A 14,857-nucleotide genomic window follows, 5' to 3' on the forward strand; every position below is an offset into this window, starting at 1 on the left:
CTTTCCAGCATTAAGTTCTGTTTAGTGTTTTATCTCAAACCTCAAATTGTCACACACACACCCCCCCATACAACAGGAAATATTTCAGTCCCTAAACCCATGAAAGATGAAGTGAGTTACTTCACAAGAGCACAATTAAAAGTTTATTTGAATTGTATGTAGCCAACCCTCTTACATTCTAAACCACATTGTCATTACAGTGGTACAGGGACTTTTTAAGAGATGTTAGAGGATTTGAACCTGCATTATCTCATTACCCTACGCAATCTGTCAATAAATCAATGTATTGTGTATGACTGGAAGTGCCTGGCGTATTCTTCTTAACTACACCAACAGTAAAAGTCACTTTAACATCCCTGAGCATTTCAGACCCCACACCTCAACCTCCAATGCAACTCGAACCCCTCATAATGCAGTGTCCCATCTCTGAAAACCCACAAGAGTGCAAACTGGCCCCAGCCCAGCCCACTGGCTAAGTATACGGGCTTTTAGGTTGTCTGTTGGGCTTCCCTGCCTGCACAGACAGCCCTGCCCCTGATGATTAGGGCACCCACAGTCTCTGACCACCTGCACAAGGGGTATGAGGGGAAGATGAACACAATGCCAGCAGATAGAACAATAGTAGAACAATAGAAAGCAAAATGAAATCAAAAACTCAACGCAACAAGAGAGGTGGAGGATGCATGTTGAGAAGCAGCTAGAATGACACAGGAAGCACGAGTGGCACATCACAGAGGTTTGGCCAGGGCACCCACCACAGAACAGAGGCAGGAGGGAAGGACAGGGAGTGCTGCAAGATGGGGACAAACAGCAGGGTAGGACTGAGGTGCAGCCATGGGAACGAGAGGTGGCCAGGAAAGGCTGAGGTCAGCCTTACACAGGAGACACAGGGCTGAAAACCTGAGCACCCTCACTGCCCTCCCCACCCCCCCGCCAACTAGCTAGGTGTTGTTTAAAAAAAAAAAAATATATATATATACACACACACATTTACACACACAACTGGAATTAGAGTTTGAAAAAACAGAGCCTGCAGTATGAGGGAAGGTGTCTCACCTTCCACAGACTCCAGCCTCAGCTTCAGGTATTTCCATCTATTCCCCACCAGACTTCTCTGAAGTAATGTGCTGATACATTAAAAACCCCTTCTTAGAGTAAGCAACTCTAAATAACTCCCACATTTCTGTCTTCTACTATTGCTTCCTCTGAAACTCTACCCCTCAAGCCCAGAAAAAACAAACCCCACTTAAAAAATACATTTTGAAATCCTACCAAAAGTCTGCTTTCTGTTATGTTAACCACTGGCTAGTCAACATCCTTCCCTGGCTTTAAAGAGAACAGCTTCCAAGTGGCCTTCAACTCACTCAAATTGCAGAGGTTTTGTTACAGAGACACTACCCTGCAAGAGACGAATTCCAGCTGGATGTTGATATTTCACATTATTCCTGCATGTTAAACATTTAAAAATATACAAGTTACTTAGCCTTTAAGCAATGTGCTAAATACAAAGAGCAAAGCTTCTCCTTTATTAAGACTTCAAAGAGACAGTATATTAGTTCTGCTCACTCCTGCTTTTGCTGAAAGAGGTGAAGTTACAGTTCACTTCATGTGTCCTTGGCCGTTATTCCCTATTGCACATTCAACTTCCACCTCATTTGTCAGACGTGTTGTTTCCAGCATAAACTCCCATTTAAGAGATCCTCATGTTTAAACAAGAGGGGCTCCCGTCAGCACCCATCTCCTCTCACTGCTGTCTTGCTAATGGGGTAATGGATTTTCATGATTCTTGTAGTTCCGTAAGTATAAGATGTAGGACTTGTTCCTATTTTTAACAGTGCCAACTCATTTCAGAAGGTTAAAAAAATAAAATAAAAAAATAAAATCACATCTCATTGTATACAACAGACTAATAAAAAGGCTATGTATCAGCATAACAGGCAACGTATAACCCCTAGTTCTGCTTGTGGATGAAGTTATGCAAAGCCTCCTGGTGTTAAACATCTGGAAGGCAAGAACAACCCAGCATGCTATAAAGTGATAGCCCAGCTCCTGGCAGCTCCTCGCTTGCAGGATCAAGCATGTATTCCAGATATGTAGCACTGCTTTCCCCTGCGTCAGCAACTCTTGTGAACAGGTCCAATCCACCCAGGAAAACAGGACATACACCTCGCATGTCTGAACCGTGGTATACTTGAAGAAAAGCACACAAGTTTTCAGTCTACATATGTGGAGAATAAAATGCAACCAGGCAGACAGGATAGAACTATAGGAAGATCCATCAGGCATGTCCTTGTTCAGTCATTTTGTTTGCTAGAATTGCATCTGTGACACAGAAGTACTCAACACTATAGTCCCAGAAAAGGCCTACAGGAGCCTTCCAAATTTCAGAGGCACAAGACGGGGAGAATTCTACACATCCGGAGTCAGCTGAACAAATCAAACATTTTAAAAAAAAAAATTCCTTTAACTTCATTGGTGTTATCAAATATACTCAATAGCAAGATCGCTGCAACTCAGTGTGTGCTGATGCGTCACAGAGGCCAAAGGAGCATTCTCAGCTGCATTCCCAGTTCTCCTTCTCATCAGCACCTGAATGTGTGTGTAGGGAATCCTGGGGGGTGGAGGGGAAGGGAAGAAAAAAAATAATAATTTAAGAGATTTCTTATGTGCCCACTTCCCCTTCAGCCCCTACTGCATGAGGAGGATGAAAGAACCCCAACCCTCCCTTTCACCCACAGGCCAGGTAGTGTTATCCCATCCAAACACTACAGTAGATGTTTTGCCACTAAGAGCTTCCCCACCACATTCCCTCTTTGCAGTTTCTTCTCTCCTGCCACTACAAGTTTTAATTTGAACGATCTTGCTTGGGAAGAAAATGAAGCATCTCAGCACAAACATCTCTCATCCTGGTTGCACAAGGCAGCCTTTGCTACCACAGGATTTTTCTTTACCTGGGTTAGAAGCTGGTGACGTCTCAGCTGCCTATAGAACTGCAACACAGAAGGATCAGCTCTCACTACTTTCGGGTCAAAATCCAGAACACGGAGACCTGCAAGGCTACGGGCTCGGGAAAGGGCTACGTAAGCCTGCCCACTTTCAAAGACACGAGACAGGGAGATTTCCACGCAATCTAAAGACATGCCCTATCAAAGACACAAAGAAGCTTGTTACAAAACAAACAAACAAGACCACTGTGCTGTATCAACACTAAGGTGACCTGTGAGTCTGTCAAAGGCACAATCCTCAGTGTACAGGCTTGATAAAAAAAAAAAAAAAAGGGAAGTCCCTTGCTTGACTATGTAACTGATTAAAAGTTCGGGGAGGGGGGGGGAAAGACAGTTTTGCACTGTCAGGAAGCTGCTAGCAGACAGTAGGGTCCACCAGTTCTGATGATCTTCATGTAAAACTCCACAAATCCCATATACCCAACACAGCAGGGAAAGAAACCCTGCTGTTTCCACTCCTAGTAATTAACTAGAGGAGCAGCCAGGCTCGAGCAGTCCTCAGGCAGACCATCTGAGACAGAGTTTGTGTTGGGCCTGGCCAGCCCTGTCTGCACCAAGAGATGTCCCAGGAGGCTGCAGAATTTATCATATGGACTGGTTTAAACAGTAGCATGGGAACAAACTCACAGGTCTTTTACAGAGAGATGTATTTATCAAAGTGTATGAAGTCTTCTGAAAAGGTAGGAACCATATTACTTACATTGAAAAAACCCAACACACCTCTGAAGGGAAAGTCCAGCCCAAAGAGCACATCTGTGACTCTTGTACCTTCCTCAGGTAGACTGCAAACCTCAGGATCACTAGTGGTGATGGCTATCAGGGAAACACTATCCTGATCAGCCCGCAGCAGTAAATAATGATACTTTATAGTTGAGTATGAAGTAGGCAGTTTACAGCAGCCTTGTGGAAACTCTAGGGTCAAAGATAGGCTAGCAATACTGCTATAGACAAGTATCACAAACAGGAGAAGAGGTGCTGCCTTCTCTGCAGGTAAAGACACACCTACTCCAGAGCTCCCCCACAACGTGGGCCTCAGTTTTGCTTCCTGTTTTATCAGCAATACAAGCTCACTGAGAAAATAAGACTTATGATGGTGTAGAAGTCTACAGACAGCTGTATAAGAACACTCACTTGACTCTTGTGAATGGAAATGGCCCATGCCAATTTTAAAGGCAACTGTTGACGACTCAGGTGAACTCCTGATGGTCCTTTGAAGACCCATTTCTCCATTTTGATGACCTGTGTGACCCCACAGAGAAATCTAACCTTAGGCAGCCCTGTAGGAATGGAAGCAAGAGAGAAATATGGATGTATGCCTGACACTCAAGAACCAGGAAAGGAAGCCAGCAGCCTAGGAACACTTTTTTTGTTTTCCCCTCTCCTTCTCCATGTCAGTCTGTCATGAATTTTAGGGCTACATTAAAAAAGAAAATTCCCAAGTCCCATACCAAAAACACCTAAACCCACATACAGTAAATAGGATGTGCTGAAATGCCATTTGGAAGAATTAAAGTCAGATAATTTATCAGTTGTGATGCAGAGAAAAATACACATTGGAGGTAGTAGAACATTATTCTGAGAAAAACTAAACACAAAAAAACCCTCCCCAGAACAACAAGACATGCTTCAACAGGACAGGAAATGCAAACAAGCGTAGACATCTAGAGAATAAGGAAAAGCAAATACAAGAGGCCCTACAGATAGCTAGAGCTGATGCAGCACATGATATCGCAGCTCATGAGAACCCCAAACCTCTCACTGCAGAGCACACCTCCTCCCTGCTTTCCCTCAAATTATTCTTACCAGGCAGTAGACAAAATTAACAAGTCATCAGCAGTCAATGATAAGTTGTTTTGTTCCCTCCCGCCACCTTGCCAATAAAAGGCCAAAAGCTTACTTACCCTTCTCTTCACTTTCAAATCCTGCAACAACTCCTCGTGCCCCATTCACCAGCCCTTGAGACACATCCAGATTCTTAGCTAGCATCACCTACAGAGAAAGAGAAAAATCCCTTAGTGCACTGGCATTACAGCCTGTTCAGCCACCTGCAGCTCAGCTTTTAGCCAAGAAGCACAAGCACAGCAGGCTTGTGTGGCAACAGCCACATCATCCTATTGCAGGATACAGCACCACCTCCAATTTGATTGAAACTCTTTAATAGCCTCTCCTTTGTAGGATTCCACACTACTACATCAGGCTGGATGAGGCTTTGAGCAACCTGGTCTAGTGGGAGGTGTCCCTGCCCATGGCAGGGGGGTTGGAGCTAGATGATCTTGAAGGTCCCTTCCAACCTGAACCATTCTGTGATTCTGCAGCACTAAATACTTCACTTGAGCTGCTGCTGTGCACAGCCGTGAGCTCAGAAACAGGGAACAGATTCCCCTTCCCCAAACACCACGAGCCTAGACATATATAGATTCTGGGAACACCCAAGGAACAACTTCCCAAGGCAAACAGTGCAGCTGCTAAGCACAATCCTGCATCATTTTCACTCTGACAGCCCCAGCTTACAGCAAGGAATCTAGTCCTACAAATTTGGCAATCTGTGCCCTACTCTTACGAGTCAGGAGGGCTGCTGTACCTGGAGCTGAGGCTGCAGGCAAGGACTGCCTGTGCTCTCTACTATCTGGAAGCTGGAAATGGTTACCACCATCCACAAGACATGGACCTGTACTCAAATCGAATCAGTTCTCTGTCTGGATAAGATTCCAAGCAGAAAGGATACAAAGGGTTGGGCTAGAGTCTTCTTTTGGCCTGGTGTAGCTGTTCTATATAGAATATGCATTCTATACATTCACCTACTCGATATATTCATCTGCTATTCCTTTATATTTTTATGACATTTGATCCACTGGTCTTTCACAAATGTATGTACACACACCCACCTGAGCTCCAAGCTTTAGCTCAATTCTACCACCCACAGGACACTGAGCATCAATTAACTTCACTAGCATTGGGTCACTGTCCAGAGCCTCAAAAGTGTGCACGTCTCCTGTTATGGAAAGAAAGACGTGACAAATTGCAACCCTTGAACATATTCCACACAGCACTGCAGGAGGCTCAGCATTTATTTCTAACAGCGGTTCCTCTTTTAATATCTATTCTGCTCTGCTGGCAGGACATCTTCACACAAACCTCATCACATTTGACAGCAGAAAGCTCACTATTGCCTCTCTTCCCAGCATATGTCCCAGAGCATGAGAAGGCTCAGGATTCAAGGGCCAGCAATAAATAGGAATTGAGCGGTCACCATTTTGAGCATATGACCAGTTTCACTTGCTACCAGCACCAGATCTCTAAAGAGGACTAAAGAAGAATCCTAGGGCCAGAAAGGGAGGCAGAAATTAAATAGTTCTCAATTCAAGTCATGGCTGGATAGAGCGCAGCCTTTCTGAACTGCTATAGAAAGCAGCAGAAGGGGTATGGAGGCAATAATGACCCACCCTACACCACAGAAAGCCACAAGCTCTCCGTCTATTATATACCAAGAAGTAACAGTGTGGATTTTTAAGCAAAAAGCTGTACAACACACACATCTTGGACTGCTGCTGCTATGCACAACAGAACAGCAGTTCCTCCTGACACCGCAGTGTCCCTGTTACATACACTCAGAGCTCAGCCCCAAAGCCAGCAAGTTCCTCCCAGGAGTTCACCTGGTAGCTGTTGCAAGCGTCTCTCATTAGTTATTTCTACATCATCTTTATGGGTGCAGAGCCGCGTAGCCAAGATCCCATCACGCTCAGACCTGTTAGTAGTGGTCTGCATCAGCAGCCTGGTAACCTCCTCTGTGCACCTGGTAACCAGGAAAAGGGGATTATTAGTTAAAGTGATCAGGAACAGGTCTTGAGCAGCAGTAACCTCCACGCAGCTGGATGAGGCTGTGCAAACCCCAGGCTGTGCTTTCTCTAGAGAGAAAGCCAGTGGAAGTTAACTAAACAAAGTTGGAGAGCAGTGCATGCGTGTGCTTGTGCCCTGGCTCTGCCCTGGCCGCCGCCAGCTCAGGATCCATTGTATCCCTGAACAGAAATTGCAGAGAGGAACCCTAGAAAGGGTCCTTCCTTACCAGAGCAGCATATATAAAACCTGCTTACATTAACTAAAGCATTTATAGCCATTGTCCCCAGCCAGGCATTCCTGATAGAGAACAGGGACAGAGTGACAAATCACTCTTTCCTCTGCACCATGGGTAGGGAGCAGGGATTACAGTTAGGTGAGTTTCTCCTCACCTGCCCAAACGGACTGCACTCAGGAGTGAGACAAAGGTCTTGTCGGTCTGTCTCCGCACTTCAGTCAGCTCCATGTTTATGTGGATGCATTTCCTCCAGCTTTTTGACTGGAAAAATCATTCTTTTTTTAAGAAAGATGCAGACTTGAAGCATGAGGGTGAATTTAGGGATAGGTTTGTACCTGGAAGCAGAACTTGGTTTCTTCATTAGCCTTGCAGACTGGGGGTAGCTGCAAGAAGTCCCCACAGATGATTAGCTGAATTCCTCCAAAAGGCTCATCCCGTTTTCTGACAGCCCTGAGAGGGAAGGAAGAGAGGAGAAGTTTTGAATGCCGTCCAGGACCTGGACATACTCTGGTCTTAGAAGTTACTTGGATTATCTGTACATTCAAACATATACCAGCTGCAGTAAAGATGATTATCCTCAGCTGTGTCAGAAGACCACAAATAATTAAGCAATGCTATTACAAGACACTCATTTTTCTTTGCCTGCCCACCCCAGATGCCATTACCAGCTTGTTTGGTAGCTGCTGTACCACAACTGCTTCTCTCTGCAAGAGAGAACTGCTGAGCGCAGCATAGACAGACAGATGCATTCTGGACTCAGCTCTACAAACAACAGTTGGCTCTGGAGATGGAACCAGGAACCAAAACAGGCACAGCCAGGGAGCAGGGACATGATTAAAACCTCTTTTAAGATAAAAATCTGCCCAGATGCTGGCAATAATTTAGTCCTTCCTTTCGGTCCTATGCCAGGGATTGCCTTGTATCCATTCACATAACCAGAAGAAGGAAGCAGCCTAGACATTTAGGAAAATTCATTTCTGTTAGTTGTTTGACCTGACAATCGCTCACCTCGCCACTGCCTCCAGCCTATCAAAGAACTTGCCGTCCACCATTGAGATCTCATCAATAATTAAGTGCTGGCAGGCCAGCCAGTGCTGGCGCACCCCAGGCCTCTCCGCCAGCTGAATGCACTGTTCCAGCGATGCCTTCCCAGAGCCGATCCCTGGCAGGGGAGAAGAAAGCAAAGCTTTGGGAAGCTCCTGACTCTTTGGGGTGGGAGCGAGAGCTGCCAGCCTCTCGCTGCCAGGCAGACCGTTACCTGCAAAGGCATGGAGAGTGGTACCACCGATATGGCATGCCGCCACTCCTGTGCTGGCTGTAGCATAGGTGCTCTTCGGAGGGAGGGACCCCACGATCTTCTTCAGCAGGAATGACTTCCCGGTCCCTTGGAGGAGGGAGAAGAAGCAGGTAAGCGGCGAGACCCCAGGACTTCACCCGGTGACAGCCGCCCGGCCCCCTCACCTGCACAGCCGGTGAAGAAGATGCTCTTCCCGCTCCTCACGGCGCCCAGCACCGCCTCCTGCTCCGCCGAGAGCCTCACCGGGGGCCGTCTCTCTGCGCGGGGCACCTGCGGGACAGGCGGCAGCACGCTGTAGGACCGGGGCCGGTAACCGGGGCCGCCCCCCTCGCCCCGGGACTCACCTCCTCTGGGCGCTCCCCCCGCCCCTCGGCGCCGCGGAGGTGGCCGGGGCCGCGCAGCAGGTCTCGCTCCTGCAGCGGGCTGATGAGGGCGAAGGCCGGCGGCGGCCGGTCCAGCAGGCGGGGGACGCGCTGCGCTCCCCGCGACCCAGCGACCACCTTGAGCCGCAGGAGGCGGAGGAAGCGGCGCAGGGCGTCTGGGGGGCAGTCGGAGAGCAAGACCTGGGCGCCTCCCGGACCCACCCGCACCGCCGCCCGCCCGTCGCCAGCGAACCGCGTGAAGAGCCGCACAGTGTCACCGGCCAGCACAAAGCTCAGCGCCGCTGCCGCCGCCGATCCGCCGCCGCCGACCACCCGCAGCACTGGCTGCCGCAGCTCGTTGCGGCCCAGCAGCACCATCGCGCCCCGCATTACGCGGCGCCGCGGCGCCTGTCCTCCCGGCAGCGGCTGCTCCACGGCCACCGTGCAGCACAGCTCCGCGGCCTCCATCCTGCCGTCCCAGCCGCTGCCGCACCGGCCGTTCAAACCCGCCGCGTGCAGCCGCCGCCAATCAGCACCAGGGGCTTTAATACGGCGGCCAATAGGAGGCGGGAAGGCCCAAAAAACACCCGCCGGGCCCAATCAGCAGCCTCATGCTTGACCACGTGAGGCATTGCCAGGCTACGGGACGCCGCGTCGCCCGGCGGGACAATGGCTGCCCGCAGTGAGAAGAAGCAGCCTCTGGACCAGGTGCGGCAGAACCAGCTCCTGTGCGAGCGGGTGCGGAAGGAGCTGCAGTGCCAGAGGCTGCACACGCAGTACAGCGTGAACCCGCTCCACCGCGGTGAGGCGGCCCCGCGGTCACAGGGAACTGGCGCGGAAGCCTCGGGGGCAAGGCACAGGGCAGACTGAGGGGCCCACCTGTATAAGGCAAGGGCCTGAGCAGGCCCCAGAGCCCTCAGCTACATGTCAGAAACAAGCAGCTGCACTCAAGAATACCAGCAGCAGCCAGTGAGAGGCGTAGATCTGGAAGGAGCAACTGGTGGGCAACTTTTGCCTAAGGAACTAGTCTGCACGCTCAAGGACAGAACAGACAGGACTAATTTGCTCAGATTAGACAGTGCCTTAGTAAACGCGTAGAATGAGGCAACTACTCAGGATATGGAATCCATGTATCCTGAGATAACACAGAGCTAGGATGGGGTAGAGACTCTCACCACTACACCATGTTTCTTCAGCCTCTGGATTGATTTCTCCCTGCCAACTCAAGAGTCATAGAATATCACAATCTGTGCTGGCACAGACAGGTGATGTGAATAAATTCACTGAGGTCTAACTTTTACAATAAAACAAACCAAAGGAAAAGAATTTCCTGATACTTGGCACCCTGCAGGCCACCACTTGGGTGGTGTGGAACTTTGTTGTGGTGAATGTAGGCAGCATCCAGTAGAAGGGCCTTTAGCATGCTTAAGGCCCTTCCCTTTCTAGGAAGTTGCTATTAGTCAGTGCTCTAACTCATTTTCTGTTGACATGCTGTTCTTCCTTTACAACTTTAGTGAAGTAGCTGGGTCCAGACTAGGGAATAACCAAAAGGAACATTTGCAATGATGGAAATCCTATACCTGGCTGTGATGCTAAATTCATACTAAAGTAATCCACCTGCATCATTTCTTTCCAGTTCACACGATCACGAGGAAGCCTATGTCTTGGCATGATAATATAGAAGAGCCGGCAGATGGTAAGACATCTCTGAACATCTTGTGATAATTACATAAGAAAATTACTAATAAATAAGATTTAAAAATTCCAATTAGTTTAGACATATGTGGAAACACCCCTGTGACAACAGAAGTAAGTTAAATCAATTCATTTTTGTTAAACATAAGGCAGGTTTTTTCCATTTTAAGGCCCTTTCCCATTACTTTTCATTACTGATGCACGCTTGAATTCATGCAATTATGCTTTTATGTTTGTTTATATTTATCACGCTATAAAATTCTGCTTGAGAAGCTAAACCTCTTTCAGGGGAAAATAAAAAAAAATATAGTAACATGTTTTATACATACATACTGCCTGTCATTGCAGATTCTACCTAACCACCACTACGGTAAACTGCTGAAATGGCTGCTGAGTCGTGCTTTAGAGCACTAATAACAGAAACCCTATAGCAACTGCTCATTTATTTCTAACATGCCAATTTTGTCTGAAAACCTTAATGGTTGGTTAAGGTCCACCTGCTCTAGTCAAGAATTAGGAGGGAAAAGAAAACCAAAAAAGGAAAAGGTAGCAGGTCTCAGGCAACTGAGAAAGACAAGAGCTTATGTGAAGCGCTGGTCAATACTAGGTGTGGCATAAGAAAAGTAAGATGCTGCAATACAGTAAACAGGGATGACAAAATTAACAGGACAGTACAGGCAGGCAAATCTTGAAACTTTATTGGGATAAATTTGAGTAGAAATGTCACCCTGCATTTTCTTACATGATCATTCACAGAAGCACAGAGGTTGCTCCAGCCTTTGCTTTCTTGCTATGGCTTGGACAGCGTTACGATGTCCCATTCTAACACACATCCAGGGGTGACTTTTTTTAAACATACTTTCTTTCATCTGTATTTGTTCTCTTAAATCAACAGACAAGTTTCTGAATCTTATTCACCACGCAGCACTGGAGCCAACAAAGAAATACTCAGAGCCACAAACTGAAAGCCAGGAGATTGGCTGGAACACAACACCTTTGGTGAGTAGGGTGCTTAAGGACTCCACCCTTTGCAGGATTCAGAGAGGTTCAGCCCATCACAATGAAAGATACTCAATTCAAGAAAATAATGTGTGACAAACATGGAAAACAGGAATGACTAGGAATGAGCAGAGCTGTTCACAGACAACAAGTTTTTAAAATGTACAACCAAACCTTCACACTGGCATAGGCTTGTGAACACAGAAATAGTAGACTTCCCCTGAGAAACTTGCATGCAAAATATCTACAATGACAGTCGACCCCAAGCATATTGCCAAATGCCACACATGTAGTCACGGCTGTTTATTAAAGCATTCAGCCATGAGAAATGGCATAGGGAGCAATGTGAAGTGACATACATTAAGTACTGTGAAAAGAAGTGTGCTGCTGTACAGTACCTTTCAAATAAACTGCAAGCAGAACCATAAAATTAATAATTAACTAAGTAAACCCGAGGCAGAATACACCAGTGAGGATTCATTTGGGGAAGCATGAATAAACAGGAGGAAAAGAAATCTTATTAACAAGCTGAGACATCAATCACATCTGACAAACGAATAGCTGTGACAATGACTGACTTTGTAGATTAGCGTTTTGAGAAAAGCAAATGAGGGCCTGATTAATTTTGACCTGTTACAAAGAAAACTAAGATAAATAAGAAAAGATAGTCTTTGCAACTTTTCCTATTACACTTCAGGTAAAATGGTTACTCACACCAAGGTTAGAGAGACATCCCAGCAGGGCTTTACACTGTTAGATACTGGTGGTAGGATTAGGCTGGCAGGAAAGAGGCAACTAAATTTGCGTGTAGGGAAGTGAGTTATCAGGACTCGTGATGCTGTTTCATATGTCAAGTTTTTCTTTTTCACCAGGTTCTATCATAATGAAGCAGTGAACAGTATGTTCTCAAATAAGTGGTACCCTATTCATTTGTCATTTGGGCATTTCTTAGCAGCAAGAACACTGTGCATCACTCTTCTCAGGAGAGACTACTACTACTAATTCTAGTAAAAGCACATGACTGTTCATCATTTTTCCTTCCCAGATTCATGTGGACCGTACTGATCGCAGACTCTACTTGCCACGCCGGAAAACTGAGATCACTAAGTAAATGGCTGCCACAGGGCACAGGGAGGAGCAGCTTGAGAAGCTGCAGTAGTAGAGTAGCAAAGCCACACAACTTATATAGAAGCAGTTAATGACACCTAATACGTTAGGCCCTGCTTGATATTAGGTGAGTCTGGTAGATTTCTGGCAAGAGAAGACAGCAAGAAAAGGGAAGAGAGAACCTCCGTCTGTCCAGATTTGCAGCTTGACAATAGCTACAGAAATAAACCTATTTGTAAGATTGCTGCATTTGTCTCACTGCTGTTTGCAAACCCATTTATAGGAATAGTCTAAAAAAACACTTTAACATCTTGACAGGCTTCAGACTTCTTATTCTGACATCAAGCAACATGACCCAGAACTCAAGTTCACCAAGTACATGGCAACAGTAGCTGTGGAAAAAGCTGTCAGAATGAAGGGAACAAAGCGTAGGCTTCAGCCATCATTCATAACACAACTAAACATGAATTAGACATAGTTCTGTGCAAACCATTTAATGCGTTCACACACCAGAGGTTTAAGTAGAAAACAATCCTTCAACAAAACAGATGATAAGAAGAAATTAGTGATAAGGCACTAGTTTCCACTGACTTTTTTTTCTTGCCACTTGGAATCATCCAGCTTGCTCCATGGTTAGCTGCTCAATGACAGCAAAAACATATATTGCAACACAGAAACATAGGAACCCCACTGGGGAGCACAGTCCTCTATCGTGCTCTGTTCTTCATTTTCTGCCTTGCTCTCTTTCCAGGTCTCTTCTGAGAAAAAAAAAAAAAAGGACAGATTGAGATCTTTTATTTTCATGTCCTCGATCTTTGTTCTAGCTCTATAGCTTGGCAAGCATACCAAGAAGATGTTTGTCAGCACCTCTGGAGAGGGGGGTTTTGGGACCCAAGTAGCAACAAACAGTACTTGCTAACTGTCCCACTCATTTCCCTGCCAAGATACCAAACCACTGTCCTCAACTCTATCTGCAACTGAATTATGCTCAACTCCCAAAGACAGCCATTGTCACTTCCAGATGCTAGAGGCACCCATCATGTACTCAGCTCTCCCTCCCAGGAGAGGCTTCCTAGCCAACCAGGATCATTTGCATGCAACATCTTACTTACATTGAGGGCTTTTTTTCCTCTTTTTCCTGCTTTTCCTGCGCCTTTGTTGTGCGCCACGCTTGGCCGGAAGCTGGATACGTCATTAAAACTCTCCTTCGTGTTCCACTTTGATCCTTTCTTCTTCCCACCGAAACCAAACTTTTGATTCTTGTATCGTCTTTTGGCATTTGGTCTAAAAAAACAACCACACAGCATCATCGTCTATATACTTTTCCTCAGGAAACTCTCAAGACATCACATGTGTCTGCTGATGGACTCCCATTTGCCATCATAAACCTTTCTCCTCTTATAGAAGAGGCAGAAATTAGCACATTTCAGTCTCCATTTCATTCTGCCACAGCTTTCCTCCTCTCTAGGGACAGAAAGCCACCTGAGACTTATTTTAATGAACGTTAATCAGAATAGCTTTCTTGTTCCACAAAACAATCCCCTAAAAGACTCAAAAAAATTCAGGGATTCTGCATTTAAATATCTTTCTTTTCTGGTCTCACCCTTTCTTTATCTGTTGACTTCCACTGCCTTTTTTATTCCCCTGAGACGACGTCTGCTCTTCATCTAGAAAATCCAGCTTGTCAGAGAGACCTGCAAGAGCGAAGACATAACAGTTGCTCAGCCACCACCACAGAAAATACAAATTTTCAGTCTAAGCAAGTAATAGCAACAAGTCACCCTCACTGAAGAACAGCTACTTGGGACGATCTTCACTGCCATTGACATGTGATTCTGCCCAGCAGCAGCCTTTCAAGCTCACTGCCCAGCAGGACAGATTGACACCACACATCACACTGCCTTACTTTGCTCACACATCATTATTCCCATTACACATTCGCTCTCTTAGACAAGTTAACTTTACCTTTCTGGTATTTCTTGACCGCGTTCAGCATATTTTTTTTCTCCTTTTGCCTCTTCTGCAGAATCTCAGTTTGCACCTGAGATTAGAAGCAGAATGTTAGTGTTGTTCCTTGTTGTATCCCTTTTTTTTTTTTTTTAAAGTATCCCACCTTTTGCTCTGTCTTCCTTCAAAGCAGCTACACAGAAGACTAGAGAAATTCCATATATTTTAGCCAGCCTCCTGCGGTCTCACTGTCTAAGTTCCTCACTTAGGCTCTAGATTCTTGTCATACATAGGTCCCTTTTGTAGCTCCTCCTCACCTTCTTGCCGTATTTTCTCATTGCACGAAGCTGTTTTGCTTTCTCAGACCTCTCCA

At 46.2% G+C, this 14,857-nt stretch overlaps 2 protein-coding genes across 2 annotated transcripts; one reads left to right on the plus strand and one right to left on the minus strand.

Moving 5' to 3' along the window:
* Positions 1 to 210: 210 nt before the first annotated feature.
* PIF1 (PIF1 5'-to-3' DNA helicase) lies at positions 211 to 9,359 on the minus strand. The gene is made up of 12 exons (XM_074597529.1): positions 8,719 to 9,359; positions 8,539 to 8,644; positions 8,336 to 8,461; positions 8,086 to 8,239; positions 7,413 to 7,527; positions 7,232 to 7,338; positions 6,659 to 6,798; positions 5,891 to 5,997; positions 4,907 to 4,994; positions 4,137 to 4,282; positions 2,952 to 3,143; positions 211 to 2,611 (listed from the first exon to the last, which is right to left on the minus strand). The coding sequence occupies exons 1-12, from the start codon at positions 9,202 to 9,204 to the stop codon at positions 2,555 to 2,557; spliced, it is 1,824 nt and encodes a 607-aa protein (XP_074453630.1). The 5' UTR covers positions 9,205 to 9,359; the 3' UTR covers positions 211 to 2,554.
* A 34-nt stretch (positions 9,360 to 9,393) lies between these two features.
* On the plus strand, positions 9,394 to 12,878 carry CFAP144 (cilia and flagella associated protein 144). Its single transcript, XM_074597530.1, has 4 exons — positions 9,394 to 9,538; positions 10,373 to 10,432; positions 11,327 to 11,430; positions 12,476 to 12,878. The coding sequence occupies exons 1-4, from the start codon at positions 9,406 to 9,408 to the stop codon at positions 12,539 to 12,541; spliced, it is 363 nt and encodes a 120-aa protein (XP_074453631.1). The 5' UTR covers positions 9,394 to 9,405; the 3' UTR covers positions 12,542 to 12,878.
* Positions 12,879 to 14,857: the final 1,979 nt, after the last annotated feature.

Source organism: Larus michahellis, chromosome 8 (genome assembly GCF_964199755.1).
Source record: "Larus michahellis chromosome 8, bLarMic1.1, whole genome shotgun sequence".
Taxonomy (NCBI): domain Eukaryota; kingdom Metazoa; phylum Chordata; class Aves; order Charadriiformes; family Laridae; genus Larus; species Larus michahellis.

What these genes read in the sequence shown, in the direction of transcription:
- PIF1 (XM_074597529.1), bottom strand. Translation starts at nt 9,204, where the DNA reads ATGGAGGCCGCGGAGCTGTGCTGCACGGTGGCCGTGGAGCAGCCGCTG. An exon ending in AAACCAAGTTCTGCTTCCAG is followed by an intron (nt 7,339 to 7,412) that starts GTACAAACCTAT and finishes TGATTTTTCCAG; the next exon opens with TCAAAAAGCTGGAGGAAATG. An exon ending in ACGCTTGCAACAGCTACCAG is followed by an intron (nt 5,998 to 6,658) that starts GTGAACTCCTGG and finishes TTTCCATAACAG; the next exon opens with GAGACGTGCACACTTTTGAG.
- CFAP144 (XM_074597530.1), top strand. Translation starts at nt 9,406, where the DNA reads ATGGCTGCCCGCAGTGAGAAGAAGCAGCCTCTGGACCAGGTGCGGCAG. An exon ending in CGTGAACCCGCTCCACCGCG is followed by an intron (nt 9,539 to 10,372) that starts GTGAGGCGGCCC and finishes ATTTCTTTCCAG; the next exon opens with TTCACACGATCACGAGGAAG. An exon ending in GCTGGAACACAACACCTTTG is followed by an intron (nt 11,431 to 12,475) that starts GTGAGTAGGGTG and finishes TTTCCTTCCCAG; the next exon opens with ATTCATGTGGACCGTACTGA.